A 12,411-nucleotide genomic window follows, 5' to 3' on the forward strand; every position below is an offset into this window, starting at 1 on the left:
CACCATTCTCTCTGGGTGTATCTGTTCACTAATCCTCCTTTCCCTTTCCCCTCTTGCCCAGCCCGTCCTTGCCATTTGTTCCTCTGCTTCTCTGCCTGCCTTCTTTCCAGCTCGTGCTGCTCCAGCTGGCCCCTATCCACCTCCCGCCCCCCCAGCACGGCTCCTGCCACCTTCCTGCCTCCCTTCCAGGTGCCGAGCTGGTCTCTCCCCTCCTTCCCCCGGGATTTCCTTTCTGCTCGCACGTTTCCTTCCAAACCTCTGCCGCAACGGCCCGGTTATCTGGCACCTTCTTTGCAGGCCGGCCTCGCTCCCCGCCCCGGCCCCGCCTGCCCGCGGGCCCCTCGCCACTTGTTGCCCGGGCGAGCTGCTGCGCCGCGGGGCGAGCGGGGCCCCGGGCGCGGGCGGCGGCAGCGCGGCGGGGGCGGTGGCAGTGCGGGGGGAGGCCCGGCCCCGCCGCACCGCGCCGCGCCGCGCCGCGCACATGACGGCGCGCTGGGAGGCCCCGGCGGGCGGCCGGGCCCGCGCCGACGCAGAGCGGGCGGGGGAGGCGGCGGCGGCGGCGGCGGCGGCGGCGGCGGCGGCGGCGGCGCGGGCGGAGCCGGGCGGGTGCTGAAGGGACAGCGCCGGCGGCGCCCGCCCGCCCCGCCCCTCCTGCCCCGCCCCGCCCCGCCCCGCCCCGCCCCGCCTCGCCGCGGCCGCGGAGCCCGGCGCGGCGCCCCGCAGCGGCCACGGGGGCCCCGGCCCCGGCCTCGCCCGCCGCGCCGATGCCGGGCGTGGGGGCGATCGGAGCGCGGTGCAGGCACCGGCCGCGGAGGAGCCCCAGGAAGAGCCCCAAGGCGGAGCCGGGCCCGGCCGGGGCCGCCATGGACGCGGCGATTTGGATCTACCAGTTCCGGCTGATCGTGCTGGGCGACTCCACCGTGGGCAAGTCCTGCCTGCTGCACCGCTTCACCGAGGGCCGCTTCCCGGGGCCGCTGCACTCCGACCCCACCGTGGGGGTGGACTTCTTCTCGCGGCTCGTGGAGATCGAGCCCGGCAAGAGGGTCAAGCTGCAGCTCTGGGACACGGCGGGGCAGGAGCGCTTCAGGTACGGGAGCCGGCCCTCGCCCCCGCCCGCGGCCCCCAGCCCCGCCCGCGGCCCCGCCGCCCTGCTCCCCGCGCCTCGGCCCCGGCCCCGGCTCCTGCCCCACGGACTTTGCCTCGTCCCCGCGCGCGTCCTGCCCTGCTGTGCCCCACTCCACCCCCACCCTGTTGCCCACCAGCCCCCCACCTCACTGCCCACCAGCCTCCCTGCCCTGTTGCCTGCCAGCACCGCCGGGAGCTGCCTCCTTCCCTAGCCCTCCCCTTTGCACCCCCTGGGGAACAGCTACCCTTCCCTCCCCCTCCCAGCTCCCACCGTGGGGGTAACAAGTGGCCTCGTCCTGCTTCTCCTGCCCTCCCTCATCTTTGCCCTGAAGTCCCAAACCCAGGCTAGCAACCCCTCCTCCACGTTTTTTCCTCCCTTGCAGCAGGAGCTCTCTGCTTCCCTCTCCATTTCTTACTTTGTCATCACCTCAGAAGTAATCCTCCCCTGCAGTATTTCCCTCGGCCGTAACTCTCCCTCCCATGCAACCCAGAGCAGCTGGGCCGCCTCCCGCTCGCCCTCCTCCCAGCACAGCAGCACTGCTAGCACCAGGGCAGCTTTGGCAGGGCCAGAGCCGTAGGGCAGACAGTGACAGTCACCCACTAGTATTTTATCTGCCTTCTCCATCTGCTCTCCACTGATGGTCACCAGGCGCCTTCACTAGTACTCCTGTCATTTATAGTGCAGCTGAATTAGTGCAGTTGCCTAAACGCTACACCGACTATTAAATCCTCTCTGTTCTCCTCTCTGTCACAGACAGGTAACAAAACTACCCTCTTTTCCTGTCCCAAAAGGATCGCAGTCCTTCCCCAGCTTACAAGCTGATACTATTATTCATTCAGGTAGCTCTGTCATTATAAAGTCACTCACTCTTGTGACTCTGTTTTATCTTTACTGCTTGCCACTGCAGACAATTTGGGTATGGATTTATTTTGGACTTAGGGTTCAGTAGTATCTATAACCTAGGTACAAACTTGGGGAGGAGGCTAATGCATTAGGCCCATCTATCTGTTGCGATACATGGTACTTAAACCACACACTTGTCACCGGGATTTTAGCAATAGGGTTAAAATGGGTCCTTTCATTGTAAGGAAGAGGGTTTTTTTAAGTTCTCTATTTTCCTCTTCAGCAACTATGTAGATTCTCACGCTCAGCTGACATGGTGGGATTTCAATATTTTTTAGGGCACATCAACCATTTTTTTCAATTACAAGCTTTACAGAGAAACAGCAACAAAAAAAACTTTCCTGGGCTTGCATGAGTCACGAGCTTACATCTATTTTTGCAGACAGGCCTCTGCAAGTTTAACAAAGAAATTAACAGTGATAATAGCCAGCACTTAGCATTCTTCATCCTCCCTGTGCTTTCCAGCAAACAAATGTAAAATACTTGTAAACAAATGACTAAGTATTTATAATTGCTTTATTTTGAATGTTCTGACAAATGCCAAGGATGGCCAATGACATGGCACTTGACTGAAAGGAATGCAAATACACCGAGTTTTGTATACATTTTAAATCAAATGATAGCCATCATTTAAACTGAGAATGCTTGGGGGATATACAGTGATGAGTCATGCATTCAGTTGCTTTGCTTTAAAATTTACCATTAGCATACATCTGTGTTTTTTCTAATATCCAGAAGACACAGACTGGAGGAAGTAGTTTTAAATATGTGTTTACTTTTCTGCTGCGAGTTTCTTGTCAACTGATGTACAAAATATCATAGCATTCATTGTATAGTCTGTTTTACATTCAGTCAAATAAATTATACATATTTTACTAAATTATACACCACAGGTTAGAAACTTGCGCACTCTGTTCTCTGCTAATGAAGAAGATTACAGATCACAAGCAAAGCTATTCTGGGGGAAGAACTAATTATTCCAAGAAGTAATCTAATTTTCTGGAATGCAAGCAGTTTGCAGTTCTGATTCCCAGCTCTACTCTGATTCACTTGCACTGGTAGTTTGGAGGAAGTAAAATCTGGCTTAAAAGCTCCCTGGAGAATTCCCTGGGTGCAAGGCAAAATACTGGCTGTACGGCAACTCCCTTTTTTTGGTCCCAGGCATTAGGGACATTCCCAGAGGAAAAGTAAAGTCTGACACCCCTGCCATCACACTCTCTTAAAAGAGAACACTTATTTTCTTGGGAAATTTGCTTGGGGAAAAGTTTTGCATGTGCCTACTTCAGTGATGCTGCTGTATTTCAACAGAATTTCATATAGTTCTTGGAAATCATTTTTAAAATGGAGCATTACTTCTCAAATAAAGTAATTCTTACCACTTCCACAACAAGGGTAAGCAAGCTGCAAACACAGATGCTGGATAGTTTACTTATTTTGAGCTCAGAGAGTATTTATTTATTTTATTATATTTACTTTGACAGCAGTAAGGCATCCCTAAGCAGAATTTCCCATTGTGCTAGCTGCTGTACAAACAACAACATAATGACCAATGCCTTAAACAGCTTACTAGAACAAGAACCTGCAGACTTGTTGAGTATAAACTAAGGCCCATAATATAGACTAAGGTAAGCACAGGGTACACCCTATGTTTCTTTCTAACTTGAAATTAGTTGCCATTTACAGCAATTTTCTTCTTTGGTGATGTGTTTCTCATTGTCTACTTTGCTGTGAATTTCTTGTTTAATTTTCCTGTATTTAAGTCCAACAATATGTATTTAAATCATGGAAATTCCAAGGCTATGAAGTGCTTACTAGTGCTGTTACGACTGAGAGTTTATTTCAAGAATTTAGGAAAAAAATATTGCGAGGATGCCTCAATTATCCTAACCCACTTTTAATAAACCATGATATTAACTAGATACGTTCTGTTTCTAATACATAGCTTAAGAATAAAACACTATCCTTATTCTTATTTTTAGGTAAGCAATATGTATTTTCAAAGTCAATATCATTACAATGTAGTTTTTAGTCATTGTATAAAAACAAGTCTTCAAAATTAGATACAGCTTTTGGTGAAAGTTTGGTTCATCTTAGTAACAATCACTAAGATCATAATGAGAAAGAAACACTGTGACTGATTTAAAGTCACCCTAAAGCCATAGTCTGATGTGATTAATACATCTTCTAATTCATGTTCAGAAACAATTGTTCAGTGGGCATCATCTTAGCAAAGCTTTTCTTGAGAGTATTAATTAGGGTTTTACATCTTTAACCTAATATTTAGATTAAGCTAAGAAGATGACTTCTGTTCTAGACAGTATTTTTCCCTTCCATAATCTTAGTTTAATCAGAATTAATTAGTTGAACCAAAGTTTACTCTAAATTAGAAGCCATAATTTCAACAAGAATTTACGATCTGCATGCAGATTTCTTGTATAATTTGGGAAGTGGAAATTTGAGCATTCTTTATGAATAACTTGGACTGCATCAAACCTGACCTGTCACCAGTGCTTCATCCTGACTTGGACAACTTGCAGAACTCTATTTTTTTCTTCTATTTAAAAAGTGATAAAAATAATGCAGTGAAAAACTTCATTTTTGCTCTTAGAGTCTGATTTTGCAGCACTTAACTAAGTGTGTATATAAGTGGATTGATTCTCTTCTTGTGAAGGAACACAAGAAAGGCCAGCCTGGTTTAGTCTAAGGTCCATACTCACAGAATCACAGGATCACAGAATGGTTGCAGTTGGAAGGGACCTCTGGAAAGCATCTAGTCCAACCCCTCTGCTCAAGCAGGGTCACATATGTTTAGTAGCCTCTAGCTTCTGTACTTAAAGAGATGAACAATCAGTCTGTGTCTGCTCTCTCTGTGATTTTGTAGACTATCATTTCTCCCTTGAATTATCTCTTTTCTAGGCTGCAGTTTCTTGACCAACTCAGGATTGCTTTGTGGTCTTTATAATCACTGAGGTGGTGCTTATGCTGTAGAAGAACAATGTCCTGTGTTGAAATTAAGCATTTTTCCTTTCAGCTATGTCAGATAAAGTAGGCTGAGAAGTACCTCTTTAAAACAATTTAAAAATTCAATACTCAATATCATATCCTGGAGTGGGATCCAGAACCTTATATTATGAAGGTAACTTGCCCAGGGTCTGAAGAACTAGGCTGATAATGACCCCTCCAAGCAGGAAGTCACCCAGAGATAACCAAGGGGAAATGATGGGGTTGGAAATGGGATTGAAAAATTGCTCCTTTGAGAGGTTTCTGCCCAGCTGGAATGCACAGCCTGGAATCACCCCCTGAGAGCAAAAGTGAAAAAGAGGATGAACAACACCCTCCCTCTTTTTAAGGTATAGCTGCCTATATTTATAGCTTTTATAAAACATAACTATCAGGGCTCTGAGTGCATCAACACACTGTGCAACCTTTTGCCCTACCAGGGGTCTGGCTGCCTCTGTTCAAGGCCAGCTGTGACATGGTGCAGTTGTAGCCTGGGACTGGACTACTGTGAAAAGAGGTGGAGGAGAAAGAGCTGTGAGAAGCTTCATCAGGGCCTCTCACCCTTGGTTCTTGCCTGAGCTATGCTGTAGGTATGTCTGCACCCAGTCATGCACCTTACTGATCCTGACCCGGACCCTGACTCACGTACCTGGCTTCCTGACTTGACCTTAAATCTCCCTCATCGCTACAGATTTGTCTGGCAGTTACTTGACTGTCGCTGACCATGGCCACTGTCACCAGACGTGTTCTGCTCGTCTTGTGTGGGTGCCATGGGACAGCACGCTTGTCAGTAAGATAATTGCTCCCACCTGCCTTGCTGTCACTCTCAGCTCCCAATTCATCTTCACTTGCAGAGTAGTCCACTCTAGCTTCCCTCTGACAATCACAACATAAAGCATTCATGCAGGAGGCAGGAGAACGGTGTTTAGACACCTATCTTTCATCATCTGGGAGTGGGTCTTACCAAGGAGACCATTCAGCCAGGACATAGGAGTATGACTGTCTGAACTAGTGATCAAGTATTTATCTGCAAATGGCAGCACCGGAGATTCTAATCTTTGTATGAAGCCCGTTATTTATGGATTTTACATTAAATGGTCACTGGATGAAATATGCCTGGGATCAGAACTTAAGAAGTGCACCCTGAACAGTTCACCTTAGCCATTATGGTGATGTCATGTGCTCTCTGGTCCTGTGAACCTTGTAATCTCTTTTGCACAGTTCCAGCAAAAGACATGGAGTATATTCCTCCTTCCCTCAACTGCTTCTTTTGGTTAGATGAATCCAGCTCCTTCACTTCCCCTTGTCAGGGCTATGGCCAGTGGCTCCCAAGCTTTCTGAATGGCTGTCAGCCCTCTGTAGCTTTTGCTGACCACCATGCACTGTCATCACCAAGCTTTTCAGTGAAGACATATAGAGTATACTGACATCGTCTATAAAGTCTGTAAGTCTGTAAAGGTTCTAAGCAAAATGCTTAGAGCAGTCTCTACCAAGTGTCCTGTGAGCACTGAACTGCATCTGGTGAACTAGTGCACTAGGAATCTGTGTGAAAGACTGGTGTCTTCACTGTGCTAAAAGAAAGCAAGTTCATCTACATTTGGTGAGGAGTTTGAACCCATCCGAGAGTGTTAGGTGTGTTCTTGTGAAACCCTGCCCAGCAGAACCATTCAGGACACTTACCCGGAGCTGTGGTTGGTCTCAATTCTGATACAAGCCAGGAGTGAAGGCAGGCGCTGCCCCCCAGCTCAGCAGCTCACAGCCTGCGCCGCCCTGAAGAACTTCAAATCAGAGTATGTCTCAGAAGCGTCGGCACCTTAGTTAGGTTTGCAGCTGAGCAGAGCATACGTTTAGGATGTTGGTGCCGTAATTCTCAGCTTTTTTGTAGGCACCTGAAAGTCCTGTTATAGGGCTAATCTTTAGCCATAATATTAGTAAGAGTCAAACATTGCCCTTGCACTTAGCTTCATAAAGAAAAATAAAATAAAACCAGAGACCTACCAGACCATCTAATTCAATGCTCTTCTACTCTTTCTAGGCATGATACAGGGCATAAATGGGTACATTATGGGTACATAATGGGTACATATAGGTACATATACTTCACACAGTTCATTTTCCAAGTAACTCTAGACTATCCACCAAAAAATGTATTTATCTAATATTTAATCTACTCTGATTGTCATATTTAAGTCAAATATTTTGTATCTATAACATGTTTTAGACACTGTTGAACAAGCTACCACATTTATGTGCCCAGACATTTTTCGAAACTGATAGCCTAAACTTTCTGTTTCAAAAAGTTGTCTTATTTCCAGGAACACTTTCTTTTTTTAAAAAAAGGTAAATAATAACTCACCTGAATAGTAAGCCTATTCAAATATTAGTAGACCATATTCCAACAAACATCATCCTTTCTCAGATGTTAGACAATAGCTTAACCAGCACATAATGAAATCCTTTATTTTTTATACTTTCTCGTGTTATTTTTTCCCCTACTTTCTTTTGTTGCTGTTTTTAAAAGTATCTCTAGTATATCTACCTTTTTTTGGTATGAGAAAACTGATTTCAAATGGTATATACCAAAAATATAGAAAAAATGACTGCCGTCTCTTTCATATATTCATCTGGTTGTTGTAATATACAGCACAAAGCTACAGATGCTATTAGCCATCCTTGTTACAGACACTACATACACATAATTAAATATAATGGCCTAGATTATCAGCTAGTGTAAATTGCCATAGCTCTGCTGAAGTGAGTTACATAGGTGGGGATACAGACTTCTATGTATAAGCACACAGCAGTACATAGATGATACAGCATCATTCTGTATAAAAATGTTTGGTAGATGATGCAGTGCTTTTTCAATACTAACTTACTTGCTTCACCTGCTGCTACATTTCTTTGGCATAACTGTTTTCAAGGTAGTTGTTTTCTGAAAATTCGTTTATTAGTTTACATTTTTCCAGATTTAATCCCATTTTTCTTTACATACTTTTCCTTAGTCTAAAGCCACTTGAATTATTTTGATGTACTCATTTGCGTTTGCAACTGCTCCACTGCAAAAATGCCACTTACGAAAACCTTGAACAGAATCTTATAGTACCTTTTTATTTGATATGTCACAGAATATGATACCTCTTATTTACAGTCTTGAATAATTTTTGAAAACCACATGTCATTTTTCATATCCATGCTATCTGAATGAACCTGAGGTTTTGTCTTTACATCCTATTGTCTTCACATTGGAACTGTTCAGAGACAAACTCCATGGACTCTGTTGCTGAGAATGTAGAAAAGATCTTTCTGAAAATTAGGACAAACAATCCCTCCCTGTTATCTAGATAAAAATATATCAAATGCAGTTTGCCATGGCTAAAGGAATTTAGTTATCTAAAGAAAGCTAAGCCTTATCTAACTATGCACTTACTTCTCTGTAATACGACTACTGCAGCTAATTATACCTCTGTTCAAATTATTATAAAACACTATATAATATATGATTAACTGCAAATCAGTGGGAGTTACTGTTATGGAAGGATTTGCTACTGGATACAGTTCATCCTGATCCAAAATGTTCTGAAGCTATATTCTCTTCGCTATCATAAGAGAAAATAGAATTAAGTCATTGCTATATTACCATTTCAAAAAATGACTGTTGTCACTTCCTTTAAAATGGCTCATCTAACCTTCGCCATTCTCCCCTATTGACCATGATTACAAACTTAAAATAATTTTTCAGTCACTTTATCTTTCTCCACCCACAATTCTAACAAACACTTTTTTCTCTTTCTAGAGCTCATTAAAAATCTTTTCTATCAGAGGAAGGGTTTCCTCCTTCCAAAATTGCTTCCAATGAATGCTCTGCAATGTAGAGGGCTGAAGAGTAGACAATATCTGTTGCTAGTCCTGGAAGTGTCATGTCAAAAAAGGATAAATACAATATAAAGAGCTTTTGAACCTGTATGTGAAAGATATGCTAGAGGTAGAAGTGTTCTTTGTCAACGCTGTAACAAGTATGTGTTTGCCCAGCTCAGGTTAATTTTAGATGCTGTTGTTTTGGGAGTTTCCTTTCGTAGTCTATTACCTGTCCACCTACTGGCACAAGCATCTATGATTATTTATCAAACTTTACTACTGACAAATTTGTCTGAAAGGAATACAAAAGGATATGCTTGTACATTGACAAGCTTAGGCTCCAGTTTTGTCAACATTTGCCTATATATTTCATTTTGAAATAACTGATTAGAATGAAGTTAAGTGCATGTGTGTATAAAACTGAAGAACTGGGACTTCAACGCTAACAAATATTAGCTAAATATTTGAATTTTTTCTTCTGTGAATATGTGCAACAGTTTACTAATAACAGCACTTTGCAGAATAATTCATCATTCAAAACTGGTGCCAGAGATGTTGATTTCAAGAATGTTTAGAAAGTGACTTTTGAATGTAAGGAAATATGAAAAAGAAACATCTTTGTGCAGAGAAGGCAAATTGATAAATTCTGATTAAAGAGAAGCAAAGACATATTTCATAAAAATTATAGTAGGAAAAAAAAACACATTGCCACATGGAAAAGTAACTTGTTTACAAATAAAGTGAAAATGTAATTTAATTCTAATTTTCCTTTTTCTTTTTTCTTCACAGATCAATAACACGATCTTACTATCGCAATTCTGTGGGTGGCTTACTAGTGTTTGACATCACAAATCGGCGATCCTTTGAACATGTGAAAGACTGGCTAGAAGAAGCAAAAATGCATGTACAGCCCTTTCAGATCGTGTTTCTGTTAGTAGGACATAAATGCGACTTAGTATCACAGCGGGAGGTTACAAGAGAAGAAGCTGAAAAACTGTCATCTGACTGTGGTATGAAATACATAGAAACTTCAGCAAAAGATGCCACAAATGTTGAAGAGTCCTTTACAATTCTTACCCGAGACATCTATGAACTTGTAAAAAAAGGAGAAATCACGATCCAAGATGGCTGGGAAGGTGTTAAGAGTGGCTTTGTTCCAAACGTTGTACATTCATCAGAGGAAGCTGTAAAGCCCAGAAGACAGTGCATCTGTTAAATTTGTAGCACGCCAAAGAGCACATCAGGTGTTCGGAAAATGATGCCAATCTAATTAACAGAAAAATAATTTTGAAACAATATTAGATCGTGATGTAGCTGAATCACAGAATGGTAATTTGTTTTTTGTAGCCTTCTGTCTAATTCACAACTTCATAAAAATTTAAGTGCTTTTTTTTTTACAGAGTACAATAACTTTGTGTGGTCTTCAAGAAAAGAAATTATATATTGCTGAAGAAAATAATCCTATAGCAAGATACTGAGAAAGCGCAATAATCATCACGACAACATCCTCTACTGGGCTTTGTATTTGAGTACAGTTTAAAATCAGGCCTTGATAGGTGAGGATCAGATGAGCTCATTACTTTAGTTCATCCTGCCTTAGTTTTGGACAAGAAAATACCTTACCTTATAGTTTTTTAATGTGATTCTTTACTCAAGTGCAGGTTTGCTAATGACCGCTAAGGTTTAGAACACTGTAGAATTTCATAATAAAGATAACTGAAGAAAGCAAGCAGAAAGATTGCTCCAAAACACTTTTGATATGACTATGAATACAAGCCTTACTAAAGAAAATGAATGTTTTAGAAAAGACGATTTATTTGTATATGAAAATGGGGAATAGAAGCAATGAAATTTATTATTAAATATTTTCTGAATTGCCAATGAAACTAACTGTAACATCACATATGATCCAGCTGTTATTTGACTTGTATACAAAACAGATTTCCTAAATACTAGAGGTACATTCTGGAGGCCATATCCTCAGCTGGGTAACTGTCATAGTCACACTGATGCCTGAGGAATTATGTTAATTCACACAAACCAATTTCGTACTAGCTTTAAAAAATAATTCTACTTCTAATTAGAAGTAAAAAAAAATTAAAAGTGCTGCAACCTATGGGGTTGAATTTGAAGAGAACAAAGATTGGTTTATTCTAAGGCAGCAAATGTTAAACAGTTGTCTAAAAATGAAGGTTTTAAAACCAAAACTGTTATGAACAGAGTGTTAGGAAAGGAGAGAATTTCTAAAATAATATTGGGCTACAGAAAAGCAAAGTTGGAGAACTCCTATTCTAAGAAAGCAACAAATAATGGCTTTTAAGAACAATAATAATAGGAGAAATCTGTGATCATGTAGCATTTTACTGAGCTTGAGGTCATCTTCCTACACCTCTGAATATAACACCCACTAGCTTTATGCAAAATATGCCCTGTATGTCTAGCACTTAAATGCCAAATAACTCTATTTCTATTTTATCTCAGTAGTATAACAAGATGGCTTGATCTCCAGAGTTGATAAGCATCTACAATTTATCTGGACATACTCATCTCCAAACATCAAGCCAGTTTTCCTCATGTAAAGATGTATTGTCATGTTACAGTTCTCTATGTTCAATACTGGGCAAACAGGACTGTCTAATCTAACTTTTTTCTTCAACAAACATGACTGGTTTTCCTTCAGATTGTTTTTAGGTCCTTTTGCCATCCTTTTGTAAATAGCCCATGGTATAAAGACAAGTTGCTTGGTTCCAGTTATTTTATTGATTTAGGGCCACTGAAATTATTGACTTCAAAGGGAACTGAAAGGTGAGTTCTTCTGAGTCTTGTTTGCACTGAGGCATGGTTATACTGTCATAGGATAGAGGCCTTAATATAAACAGGAATCCAGCCTTAATTTATTATAAGTTAAAACAGTCAGTTAATTCTAGTCTCAGCATGCCACAAACTAATTGCTCTGAGCCTGATTCTCTACTAAACTACACATTTTAGTCATTTACACCAGTGCCATTTTGATTTGAGGGTATTTTAGGCCCTCGTTATGTAAATGTAAATTACTGCAGGCACCAAAAGGTAGTGCAGAATCAGGATGTGTGCATTTGACACTGTACCCTGTGTACTAGGCCCATGTTGTGTATCTCAAAAGATCTTCTCCTAGTTGTTTAAGAGCACAGAATGGACCAATGAATGAATCAGCAGCTGGGGAGTCAATAGACCCAAAGTCTACCACCGGTTCATTGTGTGCTTCTGCACAAGTTATTTAAGTTTTCTGTGCCTCACCTTCTGCATCTCCAAAATAGAGATGAGCATTGTTCCTCAAATTCCCAAAGACCTCTAAGACCCAATTTGATTGTATGATCTTTGGTTTGAACTCCTTTCTGTGCGTGCTATCTGTTGTAGAACATTTAGCACAATGGGATGTGGATACTGGTTTCTTCCACTGTGCAAAAAATAATTACAAAGATGGAAGCAGCTTTATAAGTACCAGGTATTGCTATTATTTTAAGTCTACATTTCATTACACATTT

General features: G+C 42.2%; 1 protein-coding gene across 1 annotated transcript; it reads left to right on the forward strand.

Moving 5' to 3' along the window:
• Positions 1-764: 764 nt before the first annotated feature.
• On the forward strand, positions 765-10,773 carry RAB39A (RAB39A, member RAS oncogene family). The gene is made up of 2 exons (XM_067289642.1): positions 765-1,087; positions 9,677-10,773. Exons 1-2 carry the CDS (start codon positions 765-767, stop codon positions 10,101-10,103), a joined length of 750 nt encoding a protein of 249 aa, XP_067145743.1. The 3' UTR covers positions 10,104-10,773.
• The last annotated feature ends 1,638 nt before the right edge of the window (positions 10,774-12,411 follow it).

This window comes from Apteryx mantelli, chromosome 1, assembly GCF_036417845.1.
Source record: "Apteryx mantelli isolate bAptMan1 chromosome 1, bAptMan1.hap1, whole genome shotgun sequence".
NCBI lineage: Eukaryota > Metazoa > Chordata > Aves > Apterygiformes > Apterygidae > Apteryx > Apteryx mantelli.